This window comes from Tyto alba, unplaced genomic scaffold (genome assembly GCF_018691265.1).
Source record: "Tyto alba isolate M040663 unplaced genomic scaffold, T.alba_DEE_v4.0 Super-Scaffold_16, whole genome shotgun sequence".
In the NCBI taxonomy this organism is placed as follows: Eukaryota; Metazoa; Chordata; class Aves; order Strigiformes; family Tytonidae; genus Tyto; species Tyto alba.
In genome coordinates this window covers 30,781,305-30,804,651 of record NW_024881278.1, presented here as the reverse complement: position 1 = coordinate 30,804,651, position 23,347 = coordinate 30,781,305, and the positions used below count along the sequence as shown (strand labels likewise).

The 23,347-nt window shown below is 39.4% G+C and overlaps 1 protein-coding gene across 2 annotated transcripts; it reads left to right on the top strand.

Moving 5' to 3' along the window:
• Positions 1-10,032: 10,032 nt before the first annotated feature.
• Positions 10,033-22,848, top strand: YIPF4 (Yip1 domain family member 4). 2 transcript variants are annotated; one of them, XM_042789710.1, is made up of 6 exons: positions 10,033-10,304; positions 12,318-12,471; positions 15,322-15,493; positions 17,687-17,764; positions 19,322-19,435; positions 21,807-22,848. In XM_042789710.1, exons 1-6 carry the CDS (start codon positions 10,208-10,210, stop codon positions 21,942-21,944), a joined length of 753 nt encoding a protein of 250 aa, XP_042645644.1. In that variant the 5' UTR covers positions 10,033-10,207; the 3' UTR covers positions 21,945-22,848. The 2 variants fall into 2 exon arrangements, with proteins under 2 accessions (XP_042645644.1, XP_042645645.1); XM_042789711.1 differs by lacking the exon at positions 17,687-17,764 and having other exon boundaries at positions 10,066-10,304.
• Positions 22,849-23,347: the final 499 nt, after the last annotated feature.

Below are 23,347 nucleotides of genomic sequence, written 5' to 3'. Positions count from 1 at the left end.
CCCTCTTGCCCTGAATGCATGAACCTCTACCAGAGTTTTCCAGTAAGACACGATTGCTACTAGCAGTGCTGAGCTATGTGTGCTCCACATTCGTACCTTCAAACCTTCACCTGGAAGTTGTCTGGGGTAATTTCGAGTAGAGAACCTAAGGGATTGTGAGTATAGCTCCTGAGACATCTGTCAGCGAAGAAGAAGTCCTAGAAGTAGTATCTAGGCTTCTGCAAGTATCTCCAAATCAATGAGATTTCTACCTGGATATTGGGATATTCATGGGCTTGAAGAAGAACAATGCTTTGCTCTTTTCCCTATTATATTTTTGTAATTTGGAGAAAAATTTCTGAGTGTTAACACTGATAGATCTATTCTTACTGTTAATTTATGCCTTTTGTCAGGTGGCACCATTTGATCCAAATCTCAAGGTAATTTTTGAGGTCCCAGTCTTGAAAAAATTTGAGCAGTTTCAGCTCCCACAAAAGTAACCTGATCATTCCTATATCCCAGTCAAAATTTAGTTAAATACATGTTGTTAAAAATCTCTTTGTATACAAAAATTATGTCAGGGAAGATTTGCAGGACAAAAAGGAACAGGAGTATAAAGGAATAAAGTTAAAGGAGAAAAGGAAAGCAAATATAGAGGAGCAAATTTAAAGGATTCCTTGCTATATGTGAAGGAATCTCTATGGTTAGAAATAGTCCCAGTCTTATTTTCCTTCCACTGAAACCCATTATGTTTTCACACAAGAAATCTAATACAATAAGGACATTAATGCTCTTCTTGCGTGCTAGCTAGTTATTAGAGAGTCACAATAAGGAAGGTGATCAGAGAATACTTGTCACATGCCCAAACTGCCCTAATTCAAGGAAATTGCCACCTCAGTGCATCATATGAGGCAGGTCAAGCCTAGGGTGAAGCAAGCTTTCTGTGTAAGAATTTTAATTGGCAATGAGTACAATAAAATACATAAGCTGCTGAAAGTTAACAAGTGCTACTGTTTGAGATTTATGTTCAAATCCATGCTGTGTACTTCCCTTTCCTTACCGCCATAATGGATTAGCGGTATACTGGATAGTAATCAACAAATATTACAATCATCCTTCTAATCTTATTAACAAACTTGTAAGAAGCATTAAGGACACATTTATACCACTTGTGGGAAACAGTCCAAATACAACGAACCAAAAGCTGCTTATCTCCAAGCAAAAACAGCATTATGTGACTGAAGGGGGCCAAGTTAATCAGAGCTATCAAGAGACTAATTCAGATCCAGAGGGCTGGGAAGGCAGATTAAATGATCGTTCATAAATCATTGAAAGCATACACTATACAGTATTGTAACAACAAACAATGATCTTCTGTAGGGTGCAGTTTCCTGCTTTCTATATATCTATGTTTTGACATTTTAAGTATCTCATCAGCATCTTTTTATCCCTAAATTGTGAATGTGTAGAAATAGTATTATAACTCAGCTTGTTAATCATCAGACCTTTAGGAAGGAAGGGGATAGACTGCAAAAACAAACCTAAAATTGTTCATGTTTACACGCAGTGCTACTGTGATTACTACAGGCACGTACAAAGTATAAAGGAATATGATCCAAGATACTGTGGAGGAAAACTGGGGAAGGCAAATGAGGAAATGTGAAAAATCAGCTTTAAATGTGTTTCAGGCTCCTTTGCCTTATAAGATGGAGGAAAGGACACTGCTGGTTAATTTTTCACTTTAAAAATATTTTATAGAAGTACTGAAGTGTGCTGGTTTAGTGAGAAAAACAGCACACCAAAATTTGGGTCTATTCACTGACTCCACAGTGGAATAACTTGGGTCTCATCTTGCTATGCCTTTCTTCTAGTAGAATTGAGGCTATCCACAGGCTACAATTGACTCCTCTTTAGAAGTGTCTTCCAAAGGCTCAGTTACCTATTTTTGAAAGTGGTTAAAGCATTGCTCTTCAGATGCTTGCCTTTTTTCCCCTATCAGCAGAAAAAACTTTTCCACTATTTACCAAAAGTAAAGGATTCCTCCAAGGACTAGAGTTAATGGCACTTGTTTCTGATCTCATAAGACATGGAACACACTCCAGTTCTCTATACAACTTAATCTTCCTCACCTCTAGTGCCAGATTTTCCATCGCTACGCACTGTATGCATGTACTTACATCTAAATATGGTTCATATTTCTAGATCTGCATTTGAAAATCTTGGCAAGTACATGCAGGTCATGGCAAATATGATTTGATTCTTCAAATAAAACCTGTATGAAGTACTTAAACTTTATTACACTCATTTTAAGATTAAAAAAATCAAACAAGTTACACTTAATGCCCAAGCTCATAGGCAGTCCTGAACACATCCCAGGATGAAAATATCCCCAGACAGGCTTCTGTACTCTGTGGTTGGGACGGCTGAGAATCCGTGTCGGGCCATGCAAGCACTCCTAGCCAGAAGGAATATATGTATTATATTTATCCATGTGTAGCTTGGAGAAATGCACAGATTCTCAGCTCCCAAGCTAGCCAAGAAGTGCCTATATCTGGCCAAAATTATTTTTGAATAGCCAGTTGAAGGTAGGTAACAGCACTGTGTAGGCAGTAAGGAGATAAAAACTGGCTGTGATAGGAGTGAGGTGGGCCTCTGGCCTGATGCTGGTAAACTGGAGTCATCAGGGTCAGCTCCATTTCTGTTGGGCACCTCTGTTCTCTTTCCTTCCAAAAAATCCAGGAGAGGTTTGAGATATAATAGTGATAACTCAGGTAGTCATGGAAATGTCTTTTGTGGGAAGATGGGTATGTGCCACAAGCATTTCTCCAGAAAGAGCTGCATTTTGATAATTTTACATTTTTTTACAAATTTGCAATTTCATTGCATGGAATTTTAAAATAGATGTTACAGGTATTGATGTACAGGTAAGCACATGTTAAAATAAAACTGGACTATCGTTCCTCTAAGCTTTTTAGACTTCAGATATTACAGTAAATGAGGCTTCTTCAGGATTAATTTTATAAAACTTGAGCTTCTGTATGATTGTGGGGGAAAGGGAGAAGGTGGTCTTTACAAGTCTGAAATTATCTGCAATATTTTGAAATAAACCGTAGAAATGACTATAAGATAGTTAACATGAGAAGTATCCAATTCAGAAAAATAATTTGTCAAAAGGAATTATTAATCAAAATTTTTCTATCTGTAGTATGTTGAAATAGAGATTTCGAATAAAAATTGTCTGTAAAGGCTACCTTTAAAAAATGTTTTAGAGCAAGACCTTTTACAATGTTAGTAAATAGCCATATTATATACATAGAACATAAATACAGCAATTATAATGTATTTTTTTGAAAAGACATTTTCTTCTTAAGATAATTTGATTTTTTTTAATTACTATTTCCATCTATCATTAAATAAAAAGAAACTGTCATTTATAAATCTTACTTGTTCAGACTGTAAGTTTCAATGCTTGAAATATAAACAGTGAATCTAATATCCAGATTGAAAAATAAAAACAACTCAGAAGAATGATTACTCCAGATATTACTGTCATTTTCCTAGACCAGAAAAAAATTACCTTTCATGAAATGCTGATATGAAACTAGTCAGATATAACAATATTCTCTCTAGGTGAATTGACTAAAATTGCTCTGATTTGATATCTTTTATATATATATATATATATATATATTTGATAACTTTAAAGCATGTTTCAAATCAATAAGCAGGAAATATTGATTTAAGCAAGTGATTTTAATCTTCTGTGCTTTAATTACTAAGAAACTAGATCATTCTCATAGACCAAAATAATCATTAAAATATAAACTTTGAAGTAATTTTGATCATTATTTTTGACAGCCAGAAAGATACAGTTCATTTTCCACATTGTTTCAGTTTATGTTTCACAGAGTTATTTTGTATATTTTTTTATTAAGGATAGGGAATGAGGCATACATTACTTATTTATTTGTTTTTACTTTGAATGATACCAAGATACATTTGGATGGAAATGGTAATTAAGGTAATAGGGTACAACCCCAACATTTAAATTCATGTATTCCTTACATAAAGCTAAATAGAGGTACCTTAAATAAAATTACTTACTTCTAATAGATACAACTGAAAAAATAATGTACATTTGTGTCAATATGCAGCAGGTCAAAATAAAGGTCCATCTAGTTCAGTATCCAGTCTCCAGCAGTGGCTTCTGTAAGATCTTCCACTCCCTGGGATCTTTTCCATTTCCTTTATATTCTTTTTGAGATGGGGTGCTAGAGCAGACCATGGTGTTAAGATACCATATGGCTTTATGGGTGGACACAGTAATGTTCTCTCTTTCATTCTCCATTTTCTGACAATTCCTTCCATTTGCTTTTACTGAGCATTGAGCAGATATTTTCATAGAACTATCGATTTTAAGTCCCAGCTCTCATTTGTAAATGTTAATCACCATCCTCACGTAAGCAAAAAAAATATTTATAAGAGTAACTTAACAATGTACTGAATGAAAAATACTGTTTTCTTGGACAAGCTTTTTTTTTTGAAATCCTTAAATATCAACTGTAGAAGAACGGCCTATTGACATTAACACTCTCTAAGCCAAAACTTAAATATTCTAAAGCTTCTAGAATCTACAGTAGTCTCCAGTATTACCAGCTTTACTTAGTAATAATCTCATAGTTTGTAGCACCCTAAATAGCGTGTTAATAATTAGTAGTAATTCATAATAATTGCTAGTGTACTAGATTACTACTTAACCATAAGTTCTGGAAAAGTATTCTGGCTTTAAAGTGCTGAAAGACTTATTTGAACTTGCTCACTTGACTTTGAATAGATTTTCTAAGCAATGTCACACAGGCTTTTCTTTTTTTGTTTAAAGAAATAGTTAAATAGATGCAAATTCCCCACTGCCAAAGGCATGTAAGATTTCTTAAGAGAAAAAAAAAAAATAGCAAAATGAAGTTAAAACATTTACGAACGTTCTTCTTTACAAATATTCAAGAAGTAAGGTAATGGTAAGAAAGAAAGCAGTTTACCCACATCATCATGCTCTTAAATTAAAAAGACTCAGTAAGCAGCAAAGTGTCATAGTGCTTGTCAAAAACTGTGTCCCCATTATATGTAGGTTTCTTCTCTGCAAGTTTCCTCCTTGTACAATTACTTAGTATCTTGTTTGCTTCAAGCGTGTATTGTGCAATACGTTTCTGTTGTCAGAAAGATACGGAACTGTTTGTAGATGTAAAGCAAGTTCCAGTTCATAACTCTTTGAAATTTTACAGTACAGCAGTTAACAAAAAGCCTAGCCTTCAGTCCAGGGTTAATGGTTAAGTTAGTAAATGTTTCTACTATCAGTAGAAATTAGTGCATCTGTGATGCATGTACTTCATTCAGTCTTTAAAGGTTTCACTGAGAGTAACTTTAACTCACGCGTGAGACGTTCACTGCAGGACTCATATCTAAACTAATCCATGCAGTCTTGCTGTTCCAAGAAGCCAGAGCTCAGGACTTTCCTCACGAATTAGAGCAGCTCTGACTTAAGCAAATAGATACAGAGAAGCAGGCCCAAAGAGAGGCTCTAACAACAAATGATTGTTATGATTAGATGCAAATGCAAAAGCCATTTCAAAGTGGATGACTTATACTATCATCATCAAGATAAGCCTTGTCTGACATTACTCTGAGACATTAGGAATAAAACTCCCCAGCAACTCTGCCTACTTCCCCTACCATAGCAGTTGGTTCCAGGCTTCCCTCAATAATTCGGAAGATGATTCAACATCAGTGATTCTGACTTCTTTTTCCCAGAGAAAATGTTACAAAATGTTCTAGTAAATTCACATACTGCATGATTCTTGAATTTCAAAAATGAAAATTAAACAGGAGCCCTTCCTAAGATAACCATGTGCAGATAGACTATATTTGTGGCTATCCGACGTGCCATTTGTATGCAGCACAGCTTTCTACAGACTTTTTAAATGCATCCTTTACCTTTTCTCTTTCCCTGACTACTACACAGTAATACAGAGCACAGGCAAATTGTCCCACTGGTGGCAGGAGTGAATCCGGCACTTGTGAACAATTAAGATACATGGAAGGGAGGTTATGTGCAAAGAGCAACAAGACAACCTAAACTTCAGCAGACCAATTGGAGCAATTTATGATTACTCACATTGTCACATGTAGTCTGGGCCTTAATCAGCGAAGGTAATTTTTAAAGTGCACAGAAAGGGAAAACGCGTGAAATGCTGAGGAATCTAGTAGCAGCATCTGGGTGAAATAGGTTACTCAACAGGTTTTGAACACTGGTGGTTTTTTTTTCCAGAATTCCACCCTGGCAAGGTCGGATCTGGCAAAAGCAGTGCTAGAGTGCCCTCCGCTGGCACAGCTCCGGCAGTGGACAACGAGTTGCTCACTTGCCGAGTCTAAAGGGGAGGGGAAAGGGGCTGAAGGGAGGGGAAGGACAGGCAAAATCTTAGTATTTGAGCAAATGTTGAGAAAAATGCAGAGTGCCTGGATCAGGTGTGTTTCTCGATCCTTCACTGTTCATGTAAGACAGGGCATCAGGAAGAGCAACTCTTGAAAACCTACTCGCTGTTCTTATTCTAGGTAAACATGGGCAGAATGTCTTTCCTCCTTCAGCATCTCTTCTATGTGAAACTCCATTTGGATCTCAGCTGGTCAAAAAGTCCCTAGAAAATTAACTGAAACAGGTTTCCTTCTATTATTAAAGTCATGTTTAAAAAGAAGACAGTGAATGACAATTAATCTCTTCAAAAATGGTCTATCGAAAGCAGAGAAACAGAATGACTGACTTGTCCGTGTTCATACAGAGAACAGTCAGAATCATAGACAATGAAAAAATATGGAAAATATTTCCAAATAGTGAAAAAGATCTCTTCTTTGCCCGGCATGCTCAGCACTGTCACAAAATTGTCTTCTGCTTCACATCAACCTACATGTATTTTAGTTGTACTTAGGAAACCATGCAGCACATGCATAGCGTCGGGTCCAGTATGTGAAGCCATGAAATGAGGAGAGAAAGAACTAGTCACCCAGTCGATCACGCAATCTCATTTGTCACTGCTCCTGTTTGGCACATTAATAAAATGTGCATTTGTGACTCATCTTATTGCATAATATTCTGTCATTAATTAACATTTCTCAAGTTTCCACCTTAAAGCTGATACAGTGTGAGACAATCACTTTCACTTTTGCCTCCTCTCACCCTTTTACAGTGCCCTGAGAGCTACTCCTCACATTTATCAAGAAGTACACAACTTTTGTCCAACACACCTCCAAGTCTTGTCCTAGCAGTGCATGTTGCTGGTCTTGTTAAGAGACTGGTACCAAACTCCTTAAAGTTTTTGAGACTCAATTTCAATAAATAAGAAATACAATTAAACAAGTGACAGGTTTGCCTTAAGTGTAAACAATTCCTTGACATGGCATTGTCATCCCTATATGTAGTTAAATAAAAAGAAAAAACAAAATGAAAAACAAACAAATAAAAACCACAAAGAGAGGACCCTAGTCTCTACAGAGGGACTGGGACAGGCTGGATTGGTAGTCCGAGGCCAGTTGTATGAGGTTCAACATGGCCAAGTGCTGGGTCCTGCGCTTGGGTCACAACAACCCCACTCAAGGCTACAGATTTGGGGAAGAGTGGCTGGAAAGCTGCCTGGTGGAAAAAGACCTGGGGGTGTTGGTCAGCAGCCGGCTGAATGTGAGCCAGCAGTGTGCCCAGGTGGCCAGGGCAGCCAAGAGCATCCTGGCTTGTATCAGCAATAGTGTGGCCAGCAGGACCAGGGAAGTGATTGTCCTCCTGTGCTGGGCACTGGTGAGGCTGCACCTCCAATACCGTGTTCAGTTTTGGGCCCCTCACTACAAGAGAGACACTGAGGTGCTGGAGTGTGTTCAGAGAAGAGCAACAAAGCTGGTGAAGGGTCTGGAGGACAAGTCTTCTGAGGGAATTGGGGGTTGTTTAGCCTGGAGAAAAGAAGGCCCAGGGGAGACCTGATCGCTCTCTACAGTTACCTGACAGGAGGTTGTAGCGAGGTGGGGGTCAGTCTCTTCTCCCAAGTAACAAGTGTTAGGAGGAGAGGAAATGGCCTCAGGTTGCACCAAGGGAGGATTAGATTGGATATTAGGAAAAATTTCTTCATGGAAAGTGTTGTCAAGCATTGGAAGAGGCTGCCCAGGGAAGTAGTTGAGTCACCATCCCTGAAGGTATTTAAAAGACATGGAGATGTAGATCCATGATTCTACGTTCCTATGTGGTGCTTAGGGACATGGTTTAGTGGTGGACTTGGCAGTGTTAGGTTAATGGTGGGACTCAATCTTAAAGGTATTTTCCAATGTAAATGATTCTATGATTCTATGATTCTAACTTTGTCCAAAAACATGAGCCATCAACGTGCGCTCACAGTCCAGAAAGCCAACCATATCCTGGGCTGTGCCCAGAGAAGTGTGGCCAGCAGGTCGAGGGAGGGGAATTCTCCCCCTTTACTCTGCTCTTGTAAGACTCCACCTGGAGTAATGTGTCAAGCTCTGGGGCCCCCAGAATAAGAAGGACATGGACCTGCTTGAGCAGGTCCAAAGAAGGCCATGTAGAGCACCTCCCCTATGAGGACAGGCTGAGAGGGCTGGGCTTGTTCAGCCTGGAGAAGAGAAGGCTCTGGGGAGACTTTATAGTGGCATTCCAATACTTAAAGGGTGGACAGGAAAGGTGAGGAGGGACACTTCATGAAGGGGTGTAGGGGTAGGACATGGGGTAACAGTTTTAAACTGAAAGAGGGTAGATTTAGATTAGATATAAGGAAGAAATTCTTTCCTGTGAGGGTGGTGAGGCACTGGTCCAGGGCAGAGCTGCTCAGAGCAGCTGTGGCTGCCCCCTCCCTGGAAGGGTTCCAGGCCAGGTTGGACGGGGCTGGGAGCACCCTGGGCTGGGGCAAGGGGGCCCTGCCCATGGCAGGGGGATGGGACTCGTTGATATTTAAGGTCCCTTCCAACCCGAACCATTCTTACAGTTCTTTTGTATCCACCAAGGAAGGAAAATATTTGAGATGATGCTTTTATTCAACAAAGAAAGAAAAAGTCCAGAGTTATATTTGAAAGGGTATTTGCCAGCAAACCTTTTGATCCTGAATGCTCAAAATTGATTTTTAGTAGTATGCAGGAAGCAATTACATGAGTCAAGAAGTATATAGGAAGACATGAAGAAAAAATCTCGCTATGAAATGAGAAAAAGACTTACAATTAAGCATTTTAACAGGCAGATGATAGGTGGGGGCAGGCAGGGGACATTGGCCATGTGGGTGAACAACTTGTAGAAGAAACCCAAGAAAACTGCCGCAGATGGCAGCGAGGCGGTGAAACTGTCGTCCCAGGGCGCTGCAGACGCCGAATTTCTGCTGCCAGCCTTCAGATGGGCTCTGGGTGGTCAGACTGGACTGAACCACCCGGCCTCACGTCTCCAACGCTGCCCGTCACCACGCCGCCAGCTCTCACCCAGCAGGCAGCAGCCGGCGGGCCCGAGCAGCCCCCACCCGAGCCCCTGCTGCGGATATGGGGGGTGGTGTGGGGGGGTGTGTGCGTGGGCTTGAAAGCAGCGGATTTCCCGGGGCTGCCTCTCGGCGTGGCGCTGGGTGCCGCACCGGCCCGGCACGCCGGCCATTCGCAGGCCTCGGCGGGCAAACAGCACCGGGCGCTGCCGAAGGGGCCGGTCCCCCGGCTGCAGCCCCGGCCCGGCGCCGCCAAGGGGCCCCCGGCGGCGGATGCTGCCGGCAGCGGGACAAAGAGAAAAAGAAGCCGCGGTGGCCGTTGGCCGAATAATGACGCAGGAGCCGGGTGGCAGCGTCAGCCACTTTGTGGGGGGGAGGGAAAGGGGACAACGCGACGCCGTCGCTCAACAGCCCATCGCTTCCGCCCTTCCCACCGGCCGGGTCGTGGCTCGTCCAATCAGGAGGGGCTTTATACCGGAGTCCAAGTGACCTCACTCCCGGGACGGACCCGGGGAGCCAGTCGGTGCTGGCCCTGCGGCGGCCAATCACGGCGCACTTTGTAAGCAGCCAATCGGGGGGGAGGGTGTCGCTTGTTGTTGCCCCGTGAGGCGGCTGCGCTCTGGCTGTTGGGCACCGTCCGCCGCCGCCGCAGGAGGGACCCGGGAGGCCGCAGGCCCTGGTGCCCGCCCGCCTCTCGCCGCCCCACCGGCCCCGCGGAGGGCGGGGAGATGCAGCCCCCGGGCCCGCAGCAGCAGCAGCAGCCGCCGCTGCTTTACGCGCCCAGCAACGGGGACTTCACCTTTGTCTCCTCGGCAGACGCCGAAGGTGAGCGCGGGGCCGCGGCCGCTCTCGCTTTCCCGGGGGAAGGGCTCAGCGGGGGAGCGGGCGCCCCCCCCCCCCCCCCCCCCCCCCCTCCCGCCTCCCCTGCTCTCCTCCTCCCCCCGGGGCCGGTGGCGTGGCGGGAGGCGGAGCGGGGCGGGGGGTGGGTGCCGGGAGAGGCGCTCCACGCGGGTGGGAGCAGCCGCCTTACCCGACCGAACGCGATGTTCGCTGTCGTGCCGTGCCCAGAGGCTCCGTGCCGCGTCTCGTGTCAGCAGAGTGAGGCGGGGCGGGAGAAGGAGTCCTGTGTCTAGGTTTGGGGTTGAAGCGTGGCCTGCCGCCTCACTGCTGCGCAGGTGGCTGTGGTGTACCATCCTGCCGTGAAGATCTGCCTTAAGGCTGGAAAAATGAACATACAAGGGGCAACGCTGTGCTAACTTATTTTGATGGAGAGTGGTCTTTTGTGTTTTGCCCATAGAAGCAGCATGCATTCTACTTAATGTGTGTAGTTACTGTTGTAATTGGGGTTAGGGGTAGGGAATCGAGTAAATTCTGACTCGTGTGCCCCGCGCTGGAAAAGAACTACTGAGTGGAAAAACGGCGTAGAATACCTGTTCTTTGGTGAACTTCCCAGTTCTTCTGACAAATAATACTAAGCAACAGGTACCATCTGAGCTGTGGTTTGTTTGTGGGGTGGGTGTTTTTGTGTTTTGTTTGTTTTTTGTTTTGGCTTTTTTTTGTTTGTTTGGTTGGTTTGGTTTTTCTTTTACACCTTGGCCTGAAAAAGGATCCATGTACCTCTGAATGGAAATTCTCCGGATTCTCCTCCTGGAAGTATTTATTAAGCAATGCTGAACCCAATCAAATGCAGTAGTAGAATGTGATGAATTAGACTCAGCTCTGTGTTCTTTATGAACACAAGCAAGGCGTGATCTCCTGCCTGTTCAGGTGTCATCCTGTCTGCAAAGTGCTGCATAGTCTTAACCTAACAAACGAAAACAAACTGATATTTTAAAATTAAAATACTATGCATTGCACTATAGTTTATATTTGCTTCCCAAATCTTAATCCATATGAAAAATAAAAGTATAAGCTATTTTATTTTCCTATCTTATTTCCATGAGTGGTAGGAGCTGTTTGTGGGAAAGAATGCTGAAGAGGTACTCTCAGTTAAGTGGGTAGATATGGTATAAAGAGCAGAATCTTTGAGGGTTTTATTTGCCTCTTGTAGTGGTTGCTCAAAATTGAGAGGAAAAACTGTCTTGAAAGCTGGTTTTCCACAATGCCTATTTGAAAGGAGGCATGTGAGAGAGACCTCAGTGTTGATTCTGTGGTGGTGTGCCTGAGACCGTAGCAGTGAAGACACCCTAACTCTTGCTAGCAGTCATCAGATCCATCAATTCTTGGCAGATTCTTCAGTGCTCAGTTGGCCTGCAGCCTATAGAAGAAGAGATGGTGGACTTTTTTCCTTGGTTTCTGCATCTTTTTGTCCTACCTGAGATGTCTTGCATGATGACTTAACATCATGTTCATAGGTTACCAGATAAAAAAGTGTGGTTGTAGGTATTCACCAGTCATCGACTGCTAAAAGGAGTCTTGGTAAATACCAAAAGAGGTATAGTATGGTCAGAAAAAAAAGATAAATAATCTCCAATTTACAGTATGATGAGACTTCCATTAGTTAATGCCTTTTATGCCTTTAAGTGCTTAAAGATAAAGCACGATTTGAAGCCTTTCTATCATACCATAAAACCGTGTCATCAAGAGTTCCATCTAGAAGCTAAAACTCTGTAATTTGACACCTAAACCACCGTTGTTACTATTTCATTAAAACCAGAAGTACCCTTTCAAATTATGTATCTGTTAATTATAATTTTATTCTGTAACTTTAAATATGTTATGGTGCTGACCAGCACATGTAGCTTTAGATGTCTGTTGTTTATCTTCCAGTACTTTTGAAATCAAATGGCTTTTGGCAAGACTTAAAAAGGTATATCTTTCTCTCCCTTTTTCTCTAAGATCTTAGTGGCTCCATAGCAACTCCAGATGTTAAGCTAAATCTTGGAGGAGAATTCGTCAAAGAATCTACTGCAACTACATTCCTAAGACAGAGAGGGTATGGCTGGCTTTTGGAAGTGGAAGATGATGACCCAGAAGATAACAAGCCACTCCTGTATGTCATAATTATTTTGGGTTATCTATCTTTATTAGCTGTGTAGGAAAACCAGCTTGTAGCCCCTCACATTGTCCTGCAGCCTTTTGCTGTCACTAGAATTCTGTTTGACAAATTACTTGACCAGTGAGCGTTTTCTGGGGCAGGAATGAAGCCCTTATGTTTCTCATTATGGGTTTTATTTTTAGTGTAAAAGAGAGCCTTGTTATTCACTGTGGGGGAGGAAGGAAGGAGGAAGTAAAATCCAGTTTTATTAATCTCTATAAGTATAAAGCTTCTACAGCTTTTCTGCTCTTAACTGTTGATCTTGTAATGGTTTAAAAAACTAGATTGTATTCTTTGTCTTTTGTGCTGATGTTGCGAGTTTCTTAACAGCATCAAAGAATCAGAGGCTATGACAGTCCTGTGGAAAGACTAGTGCTGTGTAAATCTTAAGTAAATTCTATCAGTTACTCTGAAGTAAAAGCATTGTGAATCATCCTTATTACACTAGGGATGTTAGAAGTAAGGTAGTGCAAAGTTTATAATCTTTGATGCTATCTTATACTGGAAAGATAGATTAAAAGGGTGTTAGTGTTGGAAGACAAAAATGTCCTGAAAACTGAAAATCTCTGCGTCCCTTGTTCTGTTCACTGAAATGTGGTTGGCTGAAGAAAGTTTGTATTTTAAGATTACTACACCGTGAGTCAGGCAGCCTGGGTCTTAGTCCTTGTTTTGCACCTAAGCAAATTAATTCTCAGTGTCTCACTGTTTTCCTATGTGAATTAAAGATAACGATGCTTTAAAAAAATGGAGTGAGCAGGAGAGCACTTTGGAGAACTCAAAGGAGAGTGTTGGGAGAGAACTCGCGTGGAGAGCTTGATAATTAAACTGCTACTTGAAAAGTCCTTTAAAGTGTGCAGAAGGAGCCCCTTGTGTGAATAAGTCTGTTCTCTAAACCTCTTTTAGTTAAGAAACAGAATGGTGTACAGAGGTGGCATCATATGAATTCCCTCTTTTGTTTAATTTTTTATACCACAAACCCCAAGTTTGTGATTCAAAGACAGCTAGGTGTTCTAAGCTGGTGATTGATGGAAGTGAGGAGAACATGCCAGGGAAATGATCAGTTTGTGGCAAACAGGACGAATGTAATCATCCTAACAGAGAAGACCTTAATCTGACTTTCATGTAGCAGTTTTTATGTAATTCTAATTATTCCCACAACATGTGCTGCGATGAGGCCTTGTAACCTGAATCCTACTAAGGATTTAAGAATAGCAGCCAGCTAAGGGAAGTTCACCAATACAGTGCTACCATGCAAGTGCTTTGTTCAACAGAGTGAGATTATTTTTTTTTTTTTTCTTTCTCATTGGGCAGCCTTAGTTTAATCCATACACTTGTTTCCTGTTACAGCTACCATCACTTCTTAAGTGGGGTACTTGTCAGCTTGGTGTGAAAGACAGTTTATTCACATGAGAAACTGTCAGAAGCCCTAGGTGATGACAAAGAATTATTTCCAGACAGGAAATATTTATGTTACACAGTATTCAGAGTAAAATACAGGAATGCTACATCCTGTTTAGATAAATGGAGGAAAATGGATGCTTACAGTCTACTCCTTAGATTCAGGGATGTGTTAAAGAACAATTTTTGTTATTTAGTCACAGATTAGTAATACCAGTTCTGAAATAGCTTCAGTAATAGCAATCCTGAAATTGCTATTGCTAAAAGAGACTCAATGAGCAGTATTTAATTTTTTCAAAAAAAGAGAATTGTGGTGAATCCTGTCTTTGAGTTTATTTCTTGCTTCAACTTTTCTGAGGAAAAAGCCATAAATCAAAGCCTTGTACAAAACTTTCATAAACAGCCTTAAGATATATGATTCTACATTTTTCTCCATCATGCTGTTAAATGGAGAGCAGAGGGGTATCTGCCAGAAGTTTCTTGCAACTCTTTGGAGCTCCTCAGTCACGACTGCATAAGGAAAACACTAGCGTACAGTTCTAGTTCTGTCTTAAGGATCCATGCATAAACTTAAAGAAGTGGAATTGTCCATCGCTTGGAAAGTTTGATTTCTTCCCATTATGCTAGGACAATCAGGGCAAGATACACCAGTTAGGAGTTTCCTCTGCAGAAGAGTCTGGTCAATTTGTAGCTGCTTACAGATACTCTGTAGTAGATAATGAAGAAGGCAATTGGGGAAGAGCAAGATCTGTTGATAGAATTTATTGCTAGTTTAATTGTATTTTATTTATTTTTACCCATATTGGAGATACGCCAGTAATTAAACAATTGGCATAAACTGGTCTGCTGAAAACTACTGTTGTTGCAGCAAGTTAAACCCATTTTATTTTAAAAGATTGTTTTTACCTGGTGTATTTTGAATGGTTTAGGATTAGTGAATGTAAAAGTATTCTTGTAGAATTTGAAATAAAATGGTTCCATAATAAGTGTGCTCATGGCAAACTGCTCAGCATAGGAATACACGGTCATCCTGCTTTTGTGTATGCATGCCTTTGACTTTTAAGTAGTTGCAGAGGTATGAATGTCATGTGTTCCTGCACGTCAGAAAATAGATCTACTGTCTTAATGTAGACTCTTATGTTGTGTGTGTTTCCTATTCTCGGTCCCGTGATTGATTTTTGAATAGTTAAATACATCTGGGGCGCACCAGTTACAGAGTGCAGGGTGAAGGTATGGTGTTGCTTTGTTGTGGACAAACTGTTCCTTTGTTAGTCATGGCTTCAGAGAGCCTTATGGGAGACAGGAGACTCTTTCTATAAGCTTACTGTTTGCCCCCACACTTACTTTTTTTATGCTCTGTTTCATTACTGTAGTGGATAGTAATGCTCTCTTGCTTTACCATTTCAGGGAAGAACTCGACATTGATCTGAAGGATATTTACTACAAAATTCGATGTGTGTTGATGCCTATGCCATCTCTTGGGTTTAATAGGCAGGTAGTGAGAGACAATCCAGACTTTTGGGGTCCTTTGGCAGTTGTTCTCTTCTTCTCAATGATTTCACTATATGGACAATTTAAGGTAGGTATAAGCCTTCTACCTAAAAAGAAATCTAAACTAAATTTGGGAACGTGATTGCTAGGCAATTTGCATTCTTACGTAGGTAGAAAGTCTTTTCTTCACATACTAATATGGGGCATTTCAATGATGTTTCTCAAGTTAATATGTGGAAAGACAGCAGTAAAAAATGTATTAAATAGCCCACGGATAAATTAATCATGATGAAATGTCAGGTTTGTTTTTATACGGTAAAACAAAGGAAAGATGTGGTTTCTGGAGGAAACAGATTGATACTAATGGGTTTATAGTTATATTAGTGAATCTTTCCATTTTAATTGTGACCTTTTGTTAACGTGCTTTTTATTACTAAAAAATGTTACTGGAGAACATTTGTTTGGATGTCATGAATATTAATTTCCTGACAAATAAAGCTACTTGTTTAATTCATGCTATATCACTGATGTTATCTGGTATATTTAATCTTCAGTAGTGCCATTTTCTATTTTGTCCTCCCTGCTCAGTTACAATCAAATAACTTTCCTCTGGTCAGTAGACTTTTTCCATAATTTCTTTTGGACTCCAGAGTGAATAGCTCTTTGAAGGCATTGTGCAGGTTTAATTGGCCTCCATAAACACCATTAGCTTTTTAAATTTACATTCAAATTGAAATAGAGAAGTGGTATCATTTATAGTCACAGTTTGAATGTGAGCCTAGGTGATCCTACTTCAGACATCTTTATGACTGTATGTGTAGTTACAGTTGTTTTAAATACAATGTAGTATAGCAGTAAGCCATATGTAAAGCAGCAGAACGTGCTTATGCAAAGATTTTTGTGAATGGTGAGATAAAATCATTCCCTTTGCGACCTCTGGTTTCCATACGGCGTACTAAGAATTCACTCTCAGTATCTTGTTTCTGTGAGACTTAGAGTAGACTAAACCACTGTATTATTCAAGTCTTCTGGGTAGACCACTTATCTGTCTCCTAGGCAAAGCAAGGACCGTTCCTTGATCCCATGACAGATAAGCTACCTTCTGCAGTTCGTGTCCCTACTGTATGTGAACAGTAGGTCTAATGTTTCTTAGGAACGGTGGATTTACCGTCCAGATGTAACAGTGCTGCATATGTGCGAGGAAGGAAAGCAAGTAGCTAGTAACAGGATGACTGACAGCAGCTGGACTAGATGACCAGAATGGTGGGCTGTAAGCTGGAGAGGGATCAGCATTCCTGCTCTAAGACTTTAATCTGGTCCGCGTCTTTTGGGCAGTGGAGGAAAGCAGGAAGTAAAAGGAGGCCATCTGCTATTTTCACAAATAGCATAAAGCCGTTACGTTACCTTTTTTTTTTTTTAAGTGCTGCTGTGATTTTTATCTGTTCATCCCCTACTTGATTCTTCTGGGAATCTGGAACTTTTAATTAAGCAAAATATTGAATTGAATACTACCTTCATTTTTAAATTCAGTTGTTGTACATTTCAAAATATGAAGACTGGACTAATACTGTTTTTTTCTAAAAAAGTATTTAAAAGGGAGAGCTTCACTTTTAATCCTCCCAGTGGCTCAACTCCAAGAATAGCTAAGTTTCTTCAAAGGTTCTGTTAAGCCAGAGCATGATTTTAAGATTTCTTCTTTGGTTTAAGAGCAGAGCAATGAAAGAATCAAGAAAAAGTAATGACAGACTTTGTCCCAGGAGTCTGAGGCTGTTTGTTAAGTTGTAATCATCATCGAGCTCTATTGAGAGTTAAAGTCCTGTGTCTTCTAAGCATTCTCAGTTTGAGTATAGAATGAAGTGGAGTCTTTATGGATGAAAGAAGGAGAATTCCAACTCCTTGTATCGGTTGGGCTGCCTTTTAAAAGCTGCCTGACTCCACAGTTTGTAATAGGCAGGATGTCAAGACATTTAGCTAGGGTGGTCTTAGCTGTAGTAAACTAAACTTTTCTTAGTCTTCTACAATTTTACAATACTTGCAGAACACATTGCATGTGCTTTCCATGTTCACCAAAATTCCCATTAATGTGGTTCTGTAAATGTAACCTCTGAATTTTATTCTCAAGTTGAATTGTGATACTAAGTAAAACTATTCTTGCCACAATTCAGAATTCAGTTTTGCATAATAAAATCCTTGACTGCAATGAAAGTGATTAATAGAATTGAGTTTTCCTTTCTCACAATGAAGATTTATTAATGAAATGAATTGTTTTTTATCTCTTAAGGTTGTTTCTTGGATTATAACTATTTGGATATTTGGATCCTTGACAATTTTTTTACTGGCCAGGGTTCTTGGAGGAGAAGTAAGTACCTGTATGCGGAAAGGATGCAGAAGGAAGTAATGTAAAATCTCTTGGCTACATTTTTTAGTAGTAGTTGGGTTTCCTTGGTGCTTGGCTTTGGACCTCATAGCCAGCTAAGAATAGATGAAGCTGGTATATGTAATGTTTACATTTCAAGTTCTTGGCCTCCAAATTAAACTCTAAAATACAGAGATGGTCAGCTAACCGTTCTGTGCAATGGACGGTGTGCTGGATGTGATAAGCTGGAAATTTGTGCTATGAATCCCAGAAATTCTAACAGGTGTCTGTGATCCAGAACCGAAGCCCATTCTTGAGGGACAAGTACTTTCAATTTTTTGGTCACTGAGGTAAACTGGGACTCTCTCCTCCTCTGTACTGCTCTTGCACCGACTTTTATTTATACTTTTTTTTTTTTTTTTAATTTAATTTTAATGGGGCTAACAGCAGTTGTATAATGTCCTTGTGGGTAGAGCACCTACCAGGGTTTGTTTTCATCCTTGGCCTGAGGCAGTTCAAACCTGTTAAAGGATGCTGGTCAGCCCATGTTCTTCAACTGCAAAGCCAGCAGAAGTTCTGGCCTACATCCCTCCCTCCAGCTGCTCACACCAGCAAGGTTGGAATAGCTGAGCTGTTTACAAATTGAGTCACTAAGAGATTCAAGTGTAAACAACAAAAAATGACTTACAGCACGGCCTGCAGACAGCTACAGCAGAACAGTCAGGAGGGTAGAAACTTCTTAAAATGGCTCTGCAGCATAAAACTGTGTCCTGAAGAGCTAAATATTCAGCAATACTTGATTTTTATATTTTTACCATGCCTCTTGCGTTGATGAACTCGTGTTGCAACTTCCTACATTATTTACATTTCCTTTAATTTTTTTAGATTTTCCTTTTAATCCTAATTGCTAGAGTCTTCTTGTGTGAACACTGTTTTAAAAGAAAAAGCATTTATAAATGTGATTGCATGGCATTTCTGCATACCAGAATAATCCAGATGCCCTTAAATCAATCTTTTTTTTGGCTCAAAATATGAAGTTATCAGAATATATAAACAGGGGAAAAAGTATAGGTCTGAACAGTTCATTGTGAAGGATCAATGGCCACAAGAGATTGCTTGCAAGATGGTCAGTTGTCTTTGCCACTGTTTTTCCTGTTGAATCAAGAAGCCTAGCTGGGCCTGAGAACATTTCAAACTCTAATAGGGGAAACGCAGACATTTTAATCCCCATGCAGCTGAAAACAGTTATGGAAATACTTCAAACAAATCTGTTTAAGATAGTCATAATAGATGTGAACTAGAATGTTTTGGAAGTGGTAAAATTGTCATTTACAGTGTTAAAAACAAACAAAAAGAACATCTAAGAGAACTGAATTACAAAATTCTAGGGGATAGCATGCATAAACAATTTTCATACCAGCAAGCTTCCTTCAGTTGAAATGTCATAAATACCTATCACATTATTATTCTTGGTATTCATACTCCTATAACAAGATCAAACTGCATTTGGTGACAAAGATCGAGTACTACAAAGCTTGTTTTTGTTCTTGAAAATTTCAGGTTGCTTATGGCCAAGTTCTTGGTGTGATAGGATATTCCCTACTTCCCCTCATCGTCATAGCACCTGTACTTTTGGTGGTTGGATCATTTGAAGTTGTTTCTACCCTAATAAAAGTAAGTTCAGTGTCATCTTTTGAGAATTGTTTACAGTTATTTTTAAATCACTTTCCGAACACTTCAGGTATTCTGTTCAGGACAATATAACAATGGGTCATAATATTCAGAACTACAGTGTGAGCTCTGTGATCCTTTTGGTTAGCATGGTGGACGTGATTGCTAAGTGAATTCTGGTATAAATGTTTCTTTTGAGTACTAAGGGATATACAGAGCTGTTGCCATAACAACACCTGGTGTTAACAGGTTAGCTTCTGTGTAAGTATTTCGCTGTGCTATAATAGTTGCATTAAAAATAAATAGGATTATCATTTTGAGAAGAGGATGCATAATTAAACCTCAAAATGAAGAATCTGAAAATAAGCTGTCCTATCTGTTCCCCCATCATGCAGTTTATTTTTAGTTACTGCAGCATGAATATGACATTAGTCATTGTTCTGAGACCTTCCCATAGTGGTAGCAGTACAAAGCTCTCTATACCCTTTGCAGAGAAGGTGAGTCTTATTCTGGTTTTACAGATGTGGAATGTGAGGCCCAAAGCAAGAGTAACTTGCCTGACAACAACTGCACTCGGACACCGTTTATGAAACTAGCAACATTCCCTGTTAGATCCCAGAACTGCATAATGTTCTTGAACACTTCAGTACTTAAAACCTTTTAGGTAGCCTTTGAAATTGTTGCTGAACTTCTGGAAAGGTTGACTGAGAAAACTGTATTACTAGATAAGCTGTACACTTTTTGAGTTCTTGTTCTGTGGATTTGATTGATTTCTATGCTTTCAGCTTGCTGGTAAACTGTATGATTGAAGTAAAACTAAAGTGTATGACAGAATTGCTGTTTGTGATTTGATAACTTGCAGTGACTATAAAGTGTTGCAGTCAGAAAGCAAATCATTAACTTCCCAGTTAACTAATACGTAACTTGAAAATAAATATATGTTAATGAAACTTCTGTTACTTGATTACTACTAACAGTCTTACATTAACTTAAAGGTGAATCTGTGCAAGGTTCTTATCTTTGCATCGTAAGTGTGAAAATGCAGGACAAGCCCTGTATGGCCAAAAGTACTTATGCTGTGACAAGCACTATTTATGGCTTGAGCGCTCTGCTTGGGGAAATATTTCACAGTCCTGAAGCTGGGGAACTTACAGTGAAATAGTGAAATTTCAGTCAGTTCTTTTCCAGTTGCAATCAGCAAAGTAAACTAGTAATGTACCTCGATCGTTGTAGTTGGTGCTGGTTTTCTAATGTGTCTTAGGGAATTCAGTCCTGATCTTGATGGTCCTTCTTGTCCATCTCTGCAGTCCCGGGTTAGGCAGCAAAAACAAAAGTATGCCATCACATGCACTTTTTTTGTGGTTGTTTTTTTTTTTTTTGGCATTGTCAGTTGAACAGGCCCCATAATCCCTCAAGGGGCTTCAGCTCCTTTGACAGAACTGGAAAAAGTTCTTTGGTGGGGTCCTATTAAGTCTGCCCTCTTTGGTTTTGTGTTTTGCAGAAGGTGACAGTGTTTTTATATACCACTCAGTTTAAAATATTTTTCTTTTTTTATTAATATTCAGGGTGCTGCTAGAGTATAATATGTGATTAATTTTTGCTATAACCTTGTTAGTTTGAGGTTTGAGTCAAGTTCACTGACCTCAAGACATTTTTTTTTTTTAAAGAGTGCATGCTAACTTCATATAACATAGTGGATATTCATAGGTAATGTTACTTCCTTACCAGTCTTTTAAACTGCTTCTTCCTTAACTTAGTAAGCAATATAGTTTTTGATACAGATTGTATTTTGGCAGGCTTCTCACTGCACCTGAAATGAATAGGAATGTGAGGTTGAGTTACCTTGAGGTGGGGGCATCATAATTAAAGAAAAGCTTGAGAGTCAGATGAATCCTGAAATAAAAAATGGTAATTCAACCCTCTGGTATATTGTAGGAGGAAGAGTCAAGTATAGCAACTCTTTTGCTTAAAGAAAGGGAGGAGCTAATAGTTGGGGACAGTCAAGATAGAAAGAAAATTTATTAATCAAGAGAAGTTCCAAATTATCAGTTTATCCAAGTTTACGACTTGTTTTATGGTATCTATATGTCTTACATTAGAGAAAACTTACTGTAGATCCTTAGCTGCTCACTTGAGTAAAAATGTCTCAAATAAAAATGACATGCCTATTTTTTAAATATTTTTCTAAACTTAAATGAAAATGCACAGTATATTCTTTTGTGTGTGTGTGTGTGTGTGTGTAGTTCTTCCTGCAAAATTCTTTTTTTGGGATGGTTTCTTTTTAATTATATTGAGAGAAGAACTGATCTTTATCTTGGTATGTGGAAAGATTTTTCTTGTGGTATCAGCTAAGACTGTTCTTCTTATTTTTCAGTTGTTTGGAGTCTTTTGGGCTGCATACAGTGCTGCATCATTACTAGTTGGAGAAGAATTCAAGACCAAGAAACCCCTTCTAATTTATCCAATCTTTTTATTATACATTTATTTTCTGTCCTTGTACACTGGGGTGTGATCTAGTGCAAGATGTGGCCAGAAACCATATTTTATTCACTTGCAGACTGATAATGCATAAGATTAAGGAGGCTGGAGGTAATACAAGTGACTGTTTTGTATCCAGTTGTCAAGATGTTTTAAGATCGAAGAGCATATTTGTGTATAATATTTAATGAAGCAATTGTAGCTATATAGATTTGTATCAAAGTTCTAGGTTTGTTTAAGACTCTTCAGATTTTAATGAACAAAATAAAAGAACCTTGTGTTTTATAAGAAAGTGTAGCAAAAACACAACTCAATACCTGTGCCAAAAGCACTAGGACCAGATTACTATATCCGAGGAGAAAAATGAGAAGTTAACTGTAACAATCTCAAAGTGCAATTTTTCTTTTGAGCTTAAACACAGCTGGCTTTTTTTGGCACAGCAAATTCTGTAGATAAGATATATTTATGAAACAGTCCTCATTGTTCACAGAATAGTCTGTATAATCAAGACATGAAGATACTACTTTTAATTTAGTGCCTCAATTACTTTGATTTGGCTATTGAGTTTTTATAAATTCCAATTTGTTTTCAAAACATGTATATACTGTGTATTTTGTATCTATGGCTTGTGTGTAGCGTAAATACTCCTTGGTTAAGGATGTATATTGGGTTTTTAAAAATTGAAGATACAAGTATTTGAAGTCTTCATTTACTATTTCTGACCAAAGGAGCAAGATATTTACTGAGTGACATAATTAAAATGCATATTTAGAGAATCAAATTATTTTACTTGAAAATATAAATTTACAGAGAAATGGGTGAACACCTTTCTCGAATGTAGTGCTGGCTTAATGTTGGAGAAAAAAGATCTATCAAATTTGTGTGATCTTTAAACAATGTTATTTTATGATGACAAAATAAAAATAATGCTTCCCTAACTGTTTTACAACATCTTGCTCTGTCTTGCTTTTAATAGCATGGTATTTAACACGCATCCATTTGGGTTTTTTTCCCCTCAGTACTATCAATCCCTTGGAAAGAGAAATAAAAAAGATTTGTAAGGCCAGATTCTCCCTCTGCTAAATAAGGCAGAATTACAGCCTTAGTAACAATTACAGTCTTGCTAATTTTGACTATACAAGGATTATGTAATAACGTGATGACATGTTAAATATTTCCTGTGTACTGTGTTGATTGCTTATATAATGGTCCTTATGGTAATGTTTCTTCACAAGGGAAGTCCACTGAAGTTCATGTTGCATGGTACTAACTTAGGCATTTGCAGTCTTCAGTATTTAGCTATTGCCAAATAGATCTTAGGTTTCTTAATATTTCTTTTTGGCGACAGGAAAGAAATGCATTCCCCATGCTTTTTTTTTTTTTTTTTTTTATGCTGCAAATAAAAATCAACCATGACAAGGTAATAGCAAGGGCTGT

Excerpts from the sequence above, each read along its gene's own strand:
- YIPF4 (XM_042789710.1), top strand. The coding sequence starts at position 10,208 with ATGCAGCCCCCGGGCCCGCAGCAGCAGCAGCAGCCGCCGCTGCTTTAC. Across the intron at positions 10,305-12,317 it reads CTCCTCGGCAGACGCCGAAG|ATCTTAGTGGCTCCATAGCA; the intron begins GTGAGCGCGGGG and ends TTTTTCTCTAAG. Across the intron at positions 15,494-17,686 it reads CACTATATGGACAATTTAAG|GTTGTTTCTTGGATTATAAC; the intron begins GTAGGTATAAGC and ends TTATCTCTTAAG.